The sequence below is a fragment of the Gymnoscopelus microlampas genome (genome assembly GCF_963454915.1).
Source record: "Gymnoscopelus microlampas genome assembly, chromosome: 2".
Lineage (NCBI taxonomy): Eukaryota > Metazoa > Chordata > Actinopteri > Myctophiformes > Myctophidae > Gymnoscopelus > Gymnoscopelus microlampas.
In genome coordinates this window covers 33,772,603-33,791,387 of record NC_139939.1, presented here as the reverse complement: position 1 = coordinate 33,791,387, position 18,785 = coordinate 33,772,603, and the positions used below count along the sequence as shown (strand labels likewise).

At 41.3% G+C, this 18,785-nt stretch overlaps 2 protein-coding genes across 4 annotated transcripts in view; both read right to left on the bottom strand.

Moving 5' to 3' along the window:
• Positions 1–420: 420 nt before the first annotated feature.
• On the bottom strand, positions 421–12,606 carry LOC311056907 (long-chain fatty acid transport protein 1-like). Its single transcript, XM_084073756.1, has 14 exons — positions 12,445–12,606; positions 11,543–11,735; positions 11,258–11,396; positions 10,532–10,787; positions 9,980–10,147; positions 9,146–9,215; positions 8,529–8,620; positions 8,134–8,243; positions 7,478–7,687; positions 5,679–5,805; positions 3,326–3,463; positions 2,642–2,806; positions 2,283–2,429; positions 421–1,956 (listed from the first exon to the last, which is right to left on the bottom strand). The coding sequence occupies exons 2-14, from the start codon at positions 11,710–11,712 to the stop codon at positions 1,799–1,801; spliced, it is 1,950 nt and encodes a 649-aa protein (XP_083929882.1). The 5' UTR covers positions 11,713–11,735; positions 12,445–12,606; the 3' UTR covers positions 421–1,798.
• A 3,268-nt stretch (positions 12,607–15,874) lies between these two features.
• LOC311056857 (adhesion G protein-coupled receptor E5-like) overlaps positions 15,875–18,785 on the bottom strand; it is a 15,456-nt gene continuing 12,545 nt past the window's right edge. For all 3 annotated transcript variants that reach the window (XM_084073696.1, XM_084073697.1, XM_084073698.1), the window contains exons 15-17: positions 17,641–17,815; positions 17,266–17,361; positions 15,875–17,065 (exon numbers count right to left, since the gene is read on the bottom strand). In XM_084073696.1, coding sequence (XP_083929822.1) covers positions 17,024–17,065; positions 17,266–17,361; positions 17,641–17,815 — 313 coding nt within the window. In that variant the 3' untranslated portion in view covers positions 15,875–17,023. The remainder of the gene's footprint in view (positions 17,066–17,265; positions 17,362–17,640; positions 17,816–18,785) is intronic.

Genomic DNA, 18,785 nt, shown 5'->3' with positions numbered 1-18,785 from the left:
GGTCATCACAGTGGTCATGACAGTGATGGAAGTTCACTTAAAGAAAAGTAATATTTCTGAAGTGTGTGGTGATATTTATAGTTATTAATTTCATCATGCGTTTTGCTAGCCAATCACAGTCCTGAATAGAGTCAGCCAATAAAGTCAGCCAATCATATTACAGCTAGTGGTCATCACAGTAATGGAAGCTCACTTAAAGAAAGGTATAGATTTGCATTGAATGTGTAGGGGTTAGGGGTGTACAATGGTGGCCAATCACGGTGCAGGGTTAGGGGGGTACAATGGTGGCCAATCACAGTGCAGCGAATGTCGATAATGTCCAAACCTCACATATAGGGGCGTTTACACCGCCCAAAAACAAGATAGATAGATAGATACAGTATAGATACAGTATAGCTACAGTAGATAGATAGATAGATCGATAGATCGATAGATCGATAGATCGATAGATCGATCTATCGATCTATCGATCGATAGATAGATATATAGATAGATACTTTATTAATCCCTGAAGGGAAATTTGGGTATCCCATAGTTCATAAAGGCATAAGGTTAGTTAAAAACGCAGCACAAAAAGAGGGGCACTGGTTAAAACGGAGAGAAGACAAATATAAAAATATACTATGAATAAGCATAAAAAGCATGAAAAAGGTGTCACTGGGAATAATAATCCTTTGTTATTGCACATCTGTCACTAAAACTAGTAGTCCAGTTCATAAGCCTCGCTGCACAAGCTGGTGCACATAGACCCATAAATAAATAAAAACTAGTAGTCCAGTTCATGAGCCTAGCAGCTGGTCATGGAGTTAAAGAGCCATGGAGTTAAATTGCTGCTGGGTTCTAAACATTCTTGCAGAGCATTGAACGGAACAGATCCTTGCAAATGCTTTTCTGGCCTGCCAAGATGTTGTGGAGAGGATCTTATTCTGTGTGCATCTCTCCACAACAGACTCCAGTGAGTCCGGCCTCTCACCCTGTACTGAGCCAGCCTTCTTCACCAGCTTGTTCAGCCGCTTAGCATCCTTGTACATCACGCTGCCTCCCCAGCAGGCTGCCGCAAAACAGGACACTTACCACAGCTGCGGACTGTTCAAACATGTACAGCATTCTGCTGCAAGACAGGGTCTAATAACATCGGGGCTTCTCTGTGCTATCTGTACTGTAGCTATGGATAGCAAGTGAATACGTGTACATTTTGTGAACAAAGCAGCAGCAAAGATGTGCTCATGTGCTTTTCCTAAACTCTACATTGATTACATTTGTTGTGATGCCATTTGTTCTGAAACTTGTTGCTTGCGATTCGACAAGTCAAATTTCATGAGGCTCAGCCAGCATCAGCCGACCTGCAAATAGAGTCCCAGGTTTCCCAAAGGTGACACACGACACCTTCATGTGTTTCCTGTTAAACTCTGCTGCTGAGCCAATCTAATGAAGCTATGGGACAGAGGACAGCAGGTTTTCCTTCAAAGTTCTCTTATTTCTGTACAGCACCAGAAACCTACATTCACCTGCTTGCCGGGTGTAAATCAGCCATCACCCACCCGATTGTCTAACTTTGTGGAGACAATCGGTGTAACTGCTGTGTAGTTCACTGTGATAGGTCTACTTTCCTTGGGACATACAGATGGTCTGCTAAAGGGAGATACATACAGACCAAGGCTGTTCTAGAAGGCTGGCCCCTTTGGTGCCACACAATAAAAACATACTCCTCTCACAGAGAGGTTCCAAATCCGTAAGCTGCTCAAATGTTCTTTCTTCCCCTCTTTAGGGATAAACACTTTTGCACAGGTCTGTCCTTTCATAGAAACACCCTTCCCTCTGTGATGCCGCTGTGTAGTTCCTGGGTGACAGCCTCATAACGCCCAGCACGGCTGTTTAAAAAATAGATGGGATCAGTTGTGTGTTGTGGATTGTATCCTTCCTTCTGCAGCCGCATCTTCTGAATTTTAAAGGTCCCTGATGACGAACAGAGAAAAAGGTGATGATTGTGTGTGTGTGTGTGTGTGTGTGTGTGTGTGTGTGTACGTATGTGTGTGTGTTTGTACTCTATCGGTGTCTGTCTGAGCCTGTGCCAATGGGCTTTTGTACATGCGTACTGTATATGTGTACATACCCATACCCACCCATGTTTGATGTATGTGCCTCTGTGCAGTGCATCTGTGCATCTGTGCTTTGCGTGCGTGCGTGCGTGCGTGCGTGCGTGCGTGCGTGCGTGCGTGCGTGCGTGCGTGTTTATGTATGTGTTCATACATACAGTATATGTACATGTATGGATGCCTCACCTGTTGTGTCAATTTGTGTGAGGAGTCGTATGAACACAGGCCATGCGTAGGAAGGCAGGGCTTTCTTTGTTGCGGTCAAGAATGTGTCACAGTCAAACTGGCCTCCTGCATGAGCGATAGCAGCCATACCAGCCTTCCCTTCCACACCTGGAGACAAACACATGGACAGAAAGGGTAACGGGTCAGGTAGGCAGATATTGTTGACACACAAGCACAGGTGAGATATAATATTTGGGTTTTTACCAAATCTTCTAGTAGAAATTCCTCCAATGTCTATCTCCATTGGTTATATTTCTCTTATGTTTCCTGTCCCAGCTAGTACAGTCGCTCTATTCTCCCTCTCTGTGTGTTGTCAGTACCTGGTACTGACACTCCGTACACAGCAACGCCTGTCAGTGCCAACAGGGTGCTGAGGACCGCTTCCACCTCTGTGGTGGAGACGTTCTCCCCTCTCCAGCGAAATGTGTCCCCAGTGCGGTCCCGGAAATACATGTAGCCAAGCTCGTCCATCACCAACACGTCACCTGGGACAGACAGACAGACAGACAGACAGACAGACAGACAGACAGACAGACAGACAGACAGACAGACCAAGAGACAGAGAGAGAATGTGGAAGAGGGGTAGACGGAAAGAAAAAGACAAAGAGAGATGGGTGATCATAGATGAGTTACACATGACTTAACCCACTACCAAGTAAAACATGGTGTAATGGTGGTGACAGAGCATGCAGTAGAATTTTTCTTCAAGTTTGTCAGTCTCATTGTGCTGCCATACCTGTCCTTCTTTGACAGTCATCAAAGCATTTGACGGCACATAATTGTGTTCGCTATTAATTAATTCAAGGCTTCATAGGTTGAGTAATTGGTAGGAAAGAAAACGTCCTTGATTTGTCAAGTGTACAGTATATGAATGGTCATGTGAGTATGGGCAGAAATAATTTATGCAACAGTGCTAAAACACTTGTGTGGATGGAGATCATTTAGAAAATGTATTAGTGTGGACGTGACCTAAGAAAAACTGTAAAACTGTAATGTCACAGTACCTGAGATATAAGCTGAATCTCCCATCTTAAAGACGTTGTGAGCAATTTTGGAATTGGTGGAATCTTGGTCAGCGTAGCCGTCAAATCTCCTGAGTGGATCGTTCTGGTCGATGTGTCCCACCAACACACCTGATTCACCTGCAGGACAAACGGGGGGGAAATGGAGGGGAACATGAAAGAAGAGAGAGTGTTCACCACATGGACAATACGCTGGCAACTGGGTTCTGATTTTCAATTCATTTTTTTCAATTCAACTTGAGTATAGTGCCAAATCACAACAAGTTGTCTCAAGACACTTTACATATAGAGCAGAGACCCAACATTTTCTAACCATTTTGTTATTGATTGCTTCTAATGTTGCTGTCCTCGGAACATGTGCTTATCTATACAGTATTGTTGCACTTGTACTGTGCGTCACAAATAAATCATAACTGTAAAGTTATGATAAGATGGGGAAAGACATAATCCTCTAGTAACTTTGGTGATCAATTGAATATTCCACTATGATCAAACCATTCACCGATCCAAACTGGATCTCCATTTTTGCTGATGCATATGAACACAACTCTACACAGGGCCCCTTCTCCATACACGCACACTACGCAGGTTGCGTGGGGCCCCGCCTACCCGCCGATCAAAGAGGCCCCCTCTCCGCCCCCTCCCTTCAGCAGAAAATAACGTGCATTACTGCGTTCACATCAGCGCAGGCTGCGCAGCACACTAAAACCGAAATAAAGTAACAAAAAAAGTAACTTTATGCCCGCGCGTGCATGTGTCCCGTATCCTGCGTAGGGCCCCTGTGGAGTCTAAAGCGGCACTGACTCTACAAGCATATGGAGGAGCACTGCCAAAGAGAAGGTTGATCGACCCCAGAGGTCAGATGCCCTTTTACACACACCGCTGCTAACTACGGCCCAGCACACCCACAATGTTGCTGACATGGAACCATGATATCAGGACACAAACTTGGGACAAATTTAAACTGGAAATAATCCCTGTGACAGTTAGCTGTCACAGGGAGAGCTCCGCTTCCAACTAAATGGCCTGCGACCTATGACCTTGAGATCATCGATCCTCAAGCACTCCTCAAAGATTGGAGGCAGAGTTCGTTTCATACGTTCATAGTTATTAATCCATATTAAACAAGTGGTTATTACGTGTCCTACTGTGTAAGCTTGCTGTTATATTTGTAACATTCATGTATATATCATTATGTGTTATAACTGTTTATCATACTCTCACTTATGCATTAGGGTACATTTTTATTATCATTTGATTATTATTATTATGACTATTATTATTAGTATTAATTATATTTCCAATATTCTTTCTAAATAGGAACAAGATGTGTGACACTAAGTTACAGTGGGAGAATATTGATATAATGAATAAATCCTTGTAAGGGAATTAACTTTAGGTTGAGTTAATTAGTTAGTGCTCAGATGTATCTCTTCTTCCCCCCTCTCTTTCTAAACATACCCTCATGTGTTTCAGCCAATGACAGGGAGAGAATTGATTTTCACATGGTATTTAGGATGGAGAACAAATGACCATCTCCTCATACCCAAGACCCAGTCTTGTCTTGTCTGGTCTTATCTATGTTTTATGCCAAATCCCCTTTTCTTGTTTTAGTGTAAAATAGGTGTATTTTTGTTTTGTTTTGTTCAATTTGAATAGGAACTCCAAGATTCAATGACATTTTCCAGTCATTCAATATTGCGTTCATCTACAGCAAAGGAGTCAAAGTTGTGCCTTTCAACACAAAAGTGGAAAGTGGACAGAGGAAAGTCGAGAAAGTCCAGAGAGAAAGTATCACCTACACTTTCTAAAGAAGAATATAGACTCTAAAGATGGCTGTTGTTAACAGTGAAGACTTGCTGACACTTAAGGAGTGTCGAAGAAAGCCAGGCGGGCAGGCAAGCGACGAATACCAACAGCCCCAGAACGCTACTTGAGAAGTGACCCCTGTCAATCACAGGTCTGTTCCCATCATCTGATGTGCAACGACAATAGGATTGTATGTGTATTAGGCTTGTTTTCATCAACTTATTGACAGGGCTCTTTTAACTACCGTCTCTATTACTTTTTAGCCCTAACCTACCTTCCCCTCTTTCTATCTCTTTCTGTCTAGGAGCTCACAACAATTACTATACCATATTTAGCACATAAAGTTCTAATCAGGGACTACAGCAGAAATTACATCTTGTATGGCTGTATTGGAACATTAAGATTGCCTTTGGCATATGCATTTGAGTTAATAAACTTCCTTGATTAGAAATAAATGTGTGTGCCTGTCTTTGTTTATGTGTGTGGGTGCTTGTGTACTTGTCTGTGCATGTGTGCACATTCTCACCAGGCAGACAGGGTATGCAGAGTCCCTGTTTGTCACGTAGCAGCTCCATGTTCTCCTCCTGTACCCTGACCAGTCTGATGGGATAGAAATCTGGAAAGATGCAACTGTTGAATCCACATGCCCCCACCTGGACAAACAGAAATATTACATGGTTGTTGCCACTGTCAGAAAGAAATCTCCATAATTCATCTTTTTATGTTTTTTCATATTTTATACTTAGTCATATGACAGAAGTGCAGCTTGTGAGCTTACATACTACATGCTATTTTGAAACTACATTGAAACAGATTTTAATTTTTACAATCCCAAGAGAAAGTCAACTAACGACACTTGCAAATATGCATACATATAATCACTCTTGCACTTGCACAATTGCTGTTTTCTTTAACTCATGAGACAACATGTCTAATATGAAGCCTATAATAATGTCACTTACCATATTGCTAAATCATCCGCAAACATAACCTCATTTAACATTTTCATTGTTATGCAGACAATTCCCAATTGTTTATGACCAAATCAAATCCCCAAACTTCTGGAAGTCTAGATTGTTTACAGGCCTGCCTTGCTGATATGAATTCCTGGATGTCACAAAGTTTCCTTCAGCTCAACACAGACAAAACATTTCACAAATTAAGTCCTTTCTGTCCGTTGTTGATTTAGAGGTCATTCAAGCATTTATCACATCCCAGCTAGACTATTGCAAAGCTCTGTACACATACAGTATCTAACGTAGAAATCAATTTCCTGTTTACAACTATGGGAAAAAAGCAAAGAAACATGCTCATATCAGCCCTGTCATGGCAACTCTTCACTGGCTCCCTATGTTTATTTTTATTTTATTGATTTTAAGATTATTTTACAAACCTTTAAACCCATTAAAAACAGGAAAGCATCTGTGTCATTTTAGATTTTTGCTTTGGCTATTCAAAAACAACAGATGTACAAGCTCGCAAGCGCGTCACTTCGTGCCGCGTTGCGAGCTTGTACATCTGCTAGTTTTGAAAAATCTTGAAAGTGTTTGGGGGTACTTGTCACGGAAAAGTTTGAGAACTACTGATTTAAAAGGCATTTGTAGAATCGGCCTCAGGTCTTTATGGGTTAAGCATCAAAATGGTCTTGCATCCCAATATATTGTAAAAGCCTCCCTTCAGCCTGAGGTCCTCAGGTGGGGCTCTCCTAAAGGTCCCAAGGTCACGCCTAGCTGGTCGGGCTTTCACTGTCCAAGCTCCTAAACTCTGGAATGCCCTGCCTGAGGCTATCCGACAAGCTGATTCTTTATTGTCTTTTTTTTGTGGGGCTTTTTTCTGTCTTTATTTATAGTTTGTAGTAGAGATGGACAGGAAACAGGGGGAGAGAGATGGGGAGAGACATGCAGGACCACGAGGGCGGAGGTCCGGGCCTCTTTATTGTCTTTTAATCACTTCAAAAAAACACACTTGTTCAGAAAAGCCTTCCCGTAAATCACCTTATTTATCCTGCTTTATCTCTTGGATCTCTCTCATCTCACATTCTGTTATGATTTGCTTTAGCTCTTTTATTTGTCATCTCTGTTACCATACTCTTTTAAATTGTGTGATTTGTTTTATTTTTATGTGATGTATTTTTGCTCCAATTTTGTGAGGCACTTTGTAATCTCTGTTTAAAAAAGTGTTATATAAATGAAGTTGTTGTTGTTGTTGTTGTTGTTATAATTATGTCTAAGTTATCACTGTGAAATGTTTCATATATGTCTATTGATATTTTGCACATCAGCAGAATATAAGTACAAGGTAAAAGACACATACACAGAAACACACCTTTCCATCTATGTTGATGAGGCTACAGTTGCACTCAGTGGCTCCGTAAAATTCTCCCACTCGTCGTATTCTGAACCTTTTTACAAACTCCTCCCACACGACAGGACGGAGGCCGTTACCCACGGCAACACGCACCTGATGATAAGCCTCAGCGGTATGAATAGGCTGGGCCAACAGGTAACGGCAGATCTCACCTATGTATTGAATTACCTGGAGAAACGCATACCCGTAAGCACGCACGCACGCACGCACGCACGCACGCACGCACGCACGCACGCACGCACGCACGCACGCACGCACGCACACACACACACACACACACACACACACACACACACACACACACACACACACACACACACACACACACACACACACACACACTTTAATGAGTCATCGCTAGCTGTTCTATCGTATTTTACATTGGTTGCAATTTTGGCAGCACTACAACAGACAAGTCAACACAAACTGTTGATTGATATTGGCACCTGAGTATGAAGAGATGCAGCAACTAGCAGCAGTGATTCCACTCTTGCACAGTACAATCCTCAGTGTTCATGTAACTCTAAAACTGCCACGTCCAATTTGGTGACCCAAATGGGATACCAAAGACACTTACTGGTCCATTTTTACAACCTCAGAGTGTGTGTACTCACCGTACAGTTGTACTTGGCACAGTCTTGCCAAAAGTTACTGGCGGAGAATTTCCTTTTAACCACAACAGTGAGACCAAAGAGCAAGCACTGGCCTACACCCATGATATTACCTAGAAAACACACACGCACGCACACACACACACACACACACACACACACACACACACACACACACACACACACACACACACACACACACGGACACATGGACACACACAAACGTACACGAACACACGGACACACAAAGACACACAAAGACACACAAAGACAAAATGAGCTGGGAGCTATTTGAATCAGTCAAAAAGAGATACATCATAAAACTAAATTCTAGGCTTGAGCAGCAGAACACTGTACATTATGAATTGTAAGATGTGTAAGGAAGTGGCACACATTACCTGCAGAGTGGTACAGGGGTAGGCAGTTATAGATGATATCATCAGGTCGCAGACCAAAGGAATGGAAGCCAAAGGCAGCGATGCGGTAATAACTGAAAGACATATAGAACCCTCTGGATCAATGGATCCCAAATAAATTAAATGCATATGGTTCTGTGTCGGCCCTGTTCTTGTGTGATTACAGGTTAGGGTTAGGTATGTCCATTTGTGTCTGATGTGTTTTTTGTTTGTCTAGTAGATTATTCATTTTATCACATCATGCTGCTGTAACGCCTCAATTTCCCTTCAGGGATTATAGTATCTAATCTCATCTAACTCAGGCGTCTGTGAACCCTGAGTACCACTGGGATGCAATTTAGATATATACCTAATCAGGGAGTCATTTGGACCCAGGATCGGGTATTAATTACAACCTGGTATAATAGCAAACCAGCTGTTGTCTGGTCTGCAGGTCCCAGTCTCCAGTGGGATCTAATGCCTGATTTATACTTGGTTGAGCATTGAGTGATATCTTTTTTAAATAAAATTCATATTTAGTGATTTTCTTAAAGCCTTAAAGCGGTACATAACATATCACTACTGCAGTGACATGTACCAAGGCTAGAACAGCTACTCACCGACTGTGTACCACAATGGCTGCCTTTGGCATCCCCGTAGTACCAGAGGTGTAGATGTAGAATAGTCTATCTGTACAGAGAGAGAGAGAGAGAGAGAGAGAGAGAGAGAGAGAGAGAGAGAGAGAGAGAGAGAGAGAGAGAGAGACAGGTTGAATGGTAGAGCTGTCTTCATACTTTGTCTTGTTTGTTGGTATGCAGTCACATACTTACTACTTCTTCTAAGTCTGCCTATCTATCCCTGCCCTCATCCTATGTCAGTGGCTGTACATGCAAAGGCTTGAAGATCATCGTTAGGAATGTTAAGTGATAACACACACACATGCCTGTGCTTGCACTAACACACACACACATGCAGACACACACATGCAGACACACACATGCAGACACACACGAACGCACGCACGCACGCACGCACGCACGCACGCACGCACGCACGCACGCACACACACATACACTAAGTCAATGACTAAGAGGGAATCATCAATGAAGGAGTAACTTTGTTATTAAGAAAGACAGTCTGACTATGAGCAACCACACTAATAATCAAAAACATGAGTGACAACTAATGAAATGTTGCATGAATGTTTCTAAAGATTTGTTTGGGTGGAAAGAGGAGGAAGGGAGTGAGCCAGGAGTGCACTCAGAGGCAGCCAGCACACTCTGACATGCAAGGGCTTGTTAAGTTTAAAAAATATACAGTATATGTGTCGCAATCATTATTTTGTAATGCGTAACATATTAGCAAGAAATATAGCCTGTACTTACCTGCATACCCTACCTGCACTAAATCACATCCTGCCTTTCAAAGGCCCCTCCAATGAATCCTAGCCTTACCATTAAATCCTTTCTTGAGAGTGTGTGCTGGAGGGTGTGTGGGTGATGAGGCCAGTAATGGGTCCAGGTTCTGTGCACTGATGCTGGAGATTTTGTCTTCATCACTCTGGTCCCCAGTGCAGAACAAAACCACGGAGGGCTCCAGAGAATCAGTCACCTCTGACACGGCTTATAGGAAAGGACCAGCAATCACAGACACAAAATACACAAAATGCACTGTTTATGCGATCCAGAAGAAGATTGCAAGCATGCTGTCTTTAATATGATGAATTAAGAAGTCGATATTTTTTCTTTACATTTCTCATGGCTAATGTAATTATGGCACTGGCAGGCTTTAAAAAAAATGTAATACCCAGCCCCCCGGGTATACATACGATAAGAGTAAAATGGCTGAAAGGACCTAGTACATGAAATATCCAGCACCAAAGGCTACACCAGATTTGTTTGCAGTATCAGCAGAGTCTATTGTATCAGCAGAGTCTATTGTAGTTCTATTCCATCACTGACAAGTCAGTCAGACTGGTCACTGGATATTAGGTTCTGTATTCTTACCTTCAGAGAGCTCTGTCCCAAACACCACAGCCTGGGCCCTCGATGCTTCCAGACAGTGAAGCAAGGGATCCTTTCTCAGATTGTGGTTGATGAGCGCAGCCTCCACACCAACCATAGCCAGGCCCAACCACAGAGCCACCAGCTCTGGGCGGCTTTCCAAGTACAAGGCCACCACGTCTCCCTGTGTCCAGCCCTGAGCCAGTGCCCAGTGGGCCACAGCATGGCACCTCTCTGCCAAGTCATTAAAACTCCACACCTGGGATTGATATGATTATGAATCACATTGTTTTGATATTGTGTATTCTCATTGTTGTTGTAAAGCAATTGTAATAAAAATGAAGGTTATTTTATTAGTATCAAAGACCTGAGACACTTCATTACTCAATTCTGTTTGATTCTGAAAGATAACATTACTAGGCAATCAGAAGTGTGTAGGCTAACTCAATATTCCATGTCAAATTATTATTATATATTATTTCATTTAAATATTAGTAGCCATGTAATAAGAAGGCTAATGTACCGATTCATTTTTCATAAAGTCTTAAAAAATCACTAGAGAGGATGTAGTTTAGTCCATTTAAACAGCTGCACAATAAAATCATCAGGATCATTTATTGTTAATAATATATGCATTTGGCACACTCTCTCAGAGTTAAATTAACACTGGAGGATTTAACTGTGTAATACTATTGTATGTATCTACATCCAGCCTGCTTGGGTCCTTACCTCTCCTGTAGCCTCACAGACCAGGGCAGGCTTGTCTGGGTACAGTGCGACCGTCCGGGCAAACAGAGCGGGGATGGTGCAGCCGCTGCGCAGGTGTCTCTTCAGGGCAAACTTCACCCTCAGTATCACAACTAGACAACTGGGACAACGAGGGGAGCACAGAAAATGTATTCACATTTCAGTAACACACACACACACACACACGTGCGCGCGAGCACACACACACACACACACACACACACACACACACACACACACACACACACACACACACACACTACTTACAGAAGATCTCTCTTGATGGTGCGAATAGCTACATAGAGGAACCTCCAGGTGCCCCTCAGGGTCATGCTGAGCCACAGCCCAGCCAACAGACTCCAGAGCCAGGGGAGGGAGCACAGCCTGCACACTCCCATGGAGCTCAGGCACACTATGATACTAACCATCAGAAGCATAGCGGTAGATGGGAATAGAAATTCTGAGAAAGAGAAAACGGGCATAATGTATAGAATACATGTTTGTCATTTACAAATAAACAGGGAAGAGACAAACAGGAAGGAATACGTACTGTCTCGTGTTGTGTGTGTGTGTGTGTGTGTGTGTGTGTGTGTGTGTGTGTGTGTGTGTGTGTGTGTGTGTGTGTGTGTGTGTGTGTGTGTGTGTGTGTGTGTGTGTGTCAGTGCGTGCGTGTGTGTGTGTGTGTGTGTGTGTGTGTGCGCCGAGTGTGTGAGTGAGAGAGGGGGGTGCAAAGGTATGAGGAACTGAAATGTATATGATTAAAACGTAAGGTGTGTTGACACTAGTATTATTTCTTAAATTCACTATTCATATATATATATATATACTGTATATAGTATACATAGCCTACTATTGCAAGGTTGTTGTAGGCTACCTCTACTGTTGTTTTCATTCTCACAGCTGTTGCTGCTTTGACACCTGAATTGCCCACATGGATCCATAAAGTTTAGAAAATATCCAATCATGTGTAGATGTTTTCAGTCTCTGGTACTGTTAGTCGTGTCATGTAATATCATTATCTAAGGCTATATCATCATCACCTAAAGTACATTAGATATTCTAACACACACACACACACACACACACACACACACACACACACACACACACACACACACACACACACACAATGCACACACAAGACATTTGGGTCTACCGATGAGGTTTACCTGTCTGAAGAAATGATGTCCAGTGACTCAAAAAGCGGTCTGGTCATAGGCTAAACTTCCAAAAATCCAAATTCCAAATATCAACAGCAACAGCTCAAAATGATATGAAATTATCGGCTAATTAATTATATTAGGCTATTGTTCAGATAAAAGATGCCGATGTGAAATGTTCAAAGACGGAATGACGGAATGTTTAAAGGATTAACGAACAGGCGGAGGGTGTGGCAGAGAATCGAGCTACGTCACGATTGTATTTTTTTGGAGAATTGGTGGAAAAAGTACTCACATTTTTTACTTAAGTAAAAGTATCAATATTGCGACACAGAAATACTCTGTTACAAGTAAAAGTCCGGTTATCAACAAAAGTACAAAAGTATTGGCATCAAAATATACTTAAAGTACCAAAAGTACTCGTTGAGTGTCCCGTTTCACAAGTTATCACATGTCTAAATGTATACAGATCTTTTGAAAATAGCTCACAACCATTAGACTGCTCACAACGCGTCGCGATGCAATGCATGAGCTTAGATCGTCTATTTTCAAATAGCCAAAGTTTAAGGGCTGAAGTGGTTTGATGTATATGTTTTGTAATAATAATCCAAATCTACAAAGTAACTAGTAACTACATTTTTAAAATAATTGTAGTGGGTAAAAGTACAATATTTGCCTCTCAGATGTAGTGGAGTAGTATAAGTACAGAAAAATGGAAATACTCAAAACAGTATAAGTAAAAGTACAGTACTTGAGTAAATGTACTTACTTTCCACCACTGTGAGTAGTCATACAGCCTACATGTGTGTGACTCATGTATGTGTACACAGGCTCAAACTATAAATCAGTTGGGGGCGGGGCGGATGTGTGCACTGCAATATAATTAAGCCTATAGATGTCATACAGAACACAACAGATCTGGACTCGATCCATTGGTATCAGAAGAATTTGGCAGGAACTTTCTTTCTTTTTTGGGGGGACAAAATTCGTGTCAGATCCTGTGTCTAGGTGAGACGTGACCTTTGACACGATCTAAGTGTCTCAATAGAACACATGGTTCTCAATCTGTGGGTGGGGGTCTCCAGATGACAGTGAAGTGACAATTTAAGGACTCTTATCCTGAACTATGAAGGAAAGGTCAGAAAATTCCAACATTTTGAAAAGGGACACTTTATTGGGTCTTAAAACATTTTTGATTTTGTTTTATTTTTTTTTACATTCCTTTGTATCATTTATTTGTTGTATCATATTTGATACAAGGGGTATTACAAGGGGTATTTCAAGTCGGTTTTACTGCCTCCCCCTGGCCAGCCAGGGCGCCTGATGGAGGGGAAAGGAACTGGTTGGAATAACGTGTTCCTTCCACACGCTATGTCCAACCAGGGAAACTCTCCCCTGTCAGGTGATAAGAAGGTCAGTTGGCTCTCATGCATTGAAGGAGGCATGAGCTCGGCCCTGGCCTCCCTAGGTTGGCAGAGGGAGTGTAGTGCCCAGGATTACATAGAGATTGGCACTGGGTGTAAAAAATAGGGTTACAAAATCGTGGGATAAATTTTTTTTAAAAAAAATCAAGTCGGTTTTAACATTACAAAAAAAAACTGTAGTATCAAATATGATACAAAGACTTTTGACATCATAAAAAACAAACTCAAATGCTACATTTTGAGAGCTCATAAGTGCATTCCAGTTATCCAACACTTATTTCAAAATATTAGTAAAGATATACTAGGAAAGCTTACCCGAACTGCTTAAAAAATAATTGTTTGTTAGTAGTGATCAACCTCTCCTGTTTAGTTGATGGCAGCCATTTTGGGTCAGACCACCTGAGGCTCTGTAACTACCTGCAGTGCAAATGGTATGGTCCAGGGGGAAGTGGGGATGTGTCAGATATGATACAACAGGTTCTTGGTCCAAGTATTGATTATACTGATTTATTAAAAAATCAGTGTAATGTGTGTATCATATATGATACGTTTGGTGACATAGGGTTAAGACATTTTTAATACCTAAAAAATAAAAATAAAAATAAAAAAGACCCTTAGTGCATCAAAACTAATCAACAAACTATACAATAAACCTGGTCAAACATTGGCCACTGCAATAAGAACAGGGAGACAAACCACCCTAAGTGCTTTTATGAGCGATCCAGTTTAGAGGACCTTGTATTGTGAATTGTACTTCCATGTACTTTTACCATGTCTTTCTAGATAAAGTATTCAATCAATCAATCAATCAATCAATTGTATAAGTTATATTGTATTAACATACTCAACCATACAGATTGGACCAAATAATGCCGCTTTAACACTAGCTCTGATTTAGGGGTCAGTTTAAACTTTTTTTTTAAAGTGTTTAAAAAGTTTAAACATTAACATATAGTACAATATATTCATAAATATGTATTTATCAATAAATATGTATTTATCAATCTGATAAAAATATATATTTCATTTGTATGTGCTTCACTCTGTGCCTATCAGCCCGTGCCTGTGCCTATGGGAGCCTACATGTCTCCAGCCTGAGAGCTATGGTTTTAGTTTTGACTATTTGTTACCAACTATCTGAGCTTGTCCTTGTAGAAGCTGGGTCTGAACTCTGTGCTGCGTCTGCCACACGTCTTGTTGTTATAAACATTGGGCATAAATGTCACAACGACCCTGGCTGCCTAGGCCAAGGGTTCCCAAACTTTGCAGGCCGCGACCCCCCAAAGAATCATATTTGAACTGGGGACCCCCCACCATGATAAGCACTTGGAATTGTAGGCATTACATTTAGTTTGACTCTGTTCCACAGATAAATATTATGAAAATAGCAGAACTACAAGCTCACAACGCCTCGCAGTGCGAGGTGAGCTTGTAGTTCAGCTATTTTCACAATGTTTGCCTCTTTCTTATGTAATATTTGACAATTTGGCCAACTTGGTATTAAAAAGGTCTTAAAAGTCCTTAAATTGTCACTTTAGAAATGTGTAGTATACCCTGTATACACTTATATGTTTTTTTTTTTTTAGAATTCATTCAAATTACATTTTAATTAATAAAATGTAATTTTGTCTAATCTGTATGGTAGAGTATGTAAATACAATATAACTTATACAATTGGGCTGGTTGTATTTTGTCTCCCTGCTCTTCTATTGAGACATTTAGATCTTGTCAAAGGTCATGTCTCGCCCAGGCGCAGGATCTGACATGAATTTTGACCTGATGGTCAAGATTAAATGTATTCCCATAGCAAGCAGGCAGCCAGAAGAACATTAGCTCAATGGTAAAAATGTCAGCACTTGCGCAGGAAACCGGGTTAAAATCCAGGGTAGAAGAGGAAAGTTACATAGTGCAGCTTTCATGCTTAAGCCAAACATACAACATTTGCACACTGCTTACTTCACAAAAGTGCCCAGTTCTCTTGCATTTTCCACCCATGATACGGATACATCTCAGAGTATTGTCATATTTGCTTTATTATACAATTTGTAGCAAAATATTTAAGAAGTACCAACATATAAAACACAACAACAAAATAGAAAAATATGTTCATATAGTACATTCAAACTGGGAAAGCCAGTTAAGACATTCACTCTTAAAAAAATAGAAAATACTGGGTGGATCCTCCCCACTTAAACATTAGGCTACATCTTGACATGAAAGAGCAAAAATGTCGACGGTCAAAGGAAAGTGCAATAACAATGACGATATGCCAAACTTTATGGCTTCATTATCTTCTATTTGCCTACTGGTCCATATCACCACTCTGAATAGTGGTGGGGTCCTCAATTCAGCGATAAGCTATGGCTGTGGTAACAAAAAATGTCTGAGTAGAAAACATTGAAATGAGCAGCCATTGTATAGCAAAAGAAGCCTTAGTCACAGATCGTGAATTATAACATAATTACTTGCAGTAAAGAGCCATAAGTGAGCATATGTCACTTATTTTGTTCAACAGCCAAAACCATGTAATTCAAATCTACAGGTATGCAGATGTCATGAATGGGATTATTTTGGCAGAGAAGAGAAGGTGCTCATAAGAAGAAAGAACATTGATCATACAAGACTCTCTCAAAGGCTTTCTTGGTTCATATCCCTCAAAGAATAATGAGGATTATTGGAAAAATTGTTCACTTTAAACATTTAGCATATTGACAATGCTCCCATTGTTTTTCTTTTTTCTTTTCTTTTTTTTGTTTTGTTTTTATAGATAAAATACAGCATGAACTGTTTTTGTCAGTGTTACAAACACTGTACACATGAACAGAGCATTGCACCAAAATACTTCCTTTTCTTATACATAATGTGTGCTTTTAGAAATAAATATATCTAGAATCTATACAGCTTATACTGTGATATGTGGTGGGTGAATCAATGATAAAGTACCTTTGCTTTATTTATTTTCTTAACTCCCTGAATAAACATGTATACTGTATAGGCTACAGTATATTTTCACTTGGGCTACAGGTGCTTATCTTATTATGACAATGATCACATACTGTACATTTGAGCAGACATCACCCTACATCAGATTAGACACCAGCAAAACGGGGTTCCAACAATCAAGTACTTTGGATTGATAACGGTGGACGGAGAGGTAGAATACTTCATATTTTAGATTCTCCTGTGTGCTGAGCGCTCCGATTCCCCTAAAAGACACAAACGTAGAGATAGTCAAGCTAAAATATGTGGTTGCATATGTGCAGTGGTGGAAAGTAACTAAGTACATGTACTCAGGTACTGTACTTAAGTACAATTGTGAGGTACTTTTACTTTATTGGAGTATTTCCAATTGTCTATACTTTTACTTCTACTCCACTACATCTCAGAGGCAAATATTGTTGCTTACATGAGTCTGACTGGAAGAAGGGTTGGTGGTGCTGAAGTCAGAGTATTTCGTCTTCTGCTGGATACAGGAGAGGAAGCTGATGTACTCCTCTCTGACCTGTAGAGGGCAGCATAACATCACTACTGTAAATGGTGGTGAGCATTCTCACTGTCACTCCATTCTTACTTTTCTAAGCTTTGGAGATATCTCTGGTTTAGATTGTTACAGTACACATGTAACTTACTTACAGTGTGTGTGTGTGTGTGTGTGTGTGTGTGTGTGTGTGTGTGTGTGTGTGTGTGTGTGTGTGTGTGTGTGTGTGTGTGTGTGTGTGTGTGTGTGTGTGTGTGTGCGTGCGCGTGCGCGTGTGCGTGTGCGTGTGCGTGTACACATTACCTGCTTAGACAGTAGGCAGTGCAAGACAAATATTAGCACCCCCTGTAGGCTATTGAGGATAACAAAGAGGTATTCCACGGCCACTGACGTTTTCTCTTTATTGAACAGGAACGCCCCAAACACCCACATCAGACCCAGCACGCACAGCTGTGCTATGGCTGTCACTGTGAACGCTCTAGTGGAGAGGGGAAAGGCAAAGGAAAGGGGGAGAGAGAAGGGAGGCAAGAGAGAAGAGAGGAAACAACCATATTAACATTGCAAAGATCGGGCACATCCTGTCTCAGAAAGATGCTGGAAAAACTAGTCTTACAGTATCAGTCTTCCCCTGTCACATATCAAGTCTTTAAAGACTCTCCAGTTGACCCAGAACACTGCTGCATGTGTACTGACAGCAGTCAGTATAGAGCAGGTCTAGACCTCCTTTATAGACAAATCCACAGAACGGCATTCATAACTGCGTGTCAAGCGGCTGCCGTTCTGTACAGCGACACAGCAGCTATGGCAGCGCAGTGCCAGCGCTCTTGTGGATTCGTCAATAAGTAAAGTGCTATGAGATTCTTTTGTTGTGATTTGGCTCTATATAAATAAAAGTGACTTCATTAAATGAGTCTTGAATACCCACACACACAAACCCAAAACTGAGGCTCTATAGTCTTCTTAAACAAACAAAAAAACATTGGGAGCGATTTGCTTTGAGGGAGCAGAATGAGAAACAAGAACAGTTTCACAGAAACAATAGCAACAGATTTGACAATCCAAATGGTTCCCATGCATGAGCATCTAAGTGAGTTATGTCATCTGAAAAAAGCCAATGGACGGAGATCAAAGATCTCTGAACTATAACTGACAATAGTGTTTCGCAGCTGGAGGCTGGGCCAAGGCACTGCAATGTCTGCGAGAGCTCAGTGTGAAGATAGACTGGGAGAGAGACACAGTGGTGACTGGGGGGGGAGATGTGGAAACCAAATGGAGACTTAATGGTGGGAAGAAAAGAGCACTATTACAGCAGAGGGCACGATTGGTGCTGTGAAAACATTCCCTACATTTCTCTTCCCCAACTCTCTCCAACCCGCTCACATTCTTTCCGTCTATATCCATTTCTCATAATCCCATGGGATAATCATCAAAGCTACCCCACAGCTTCT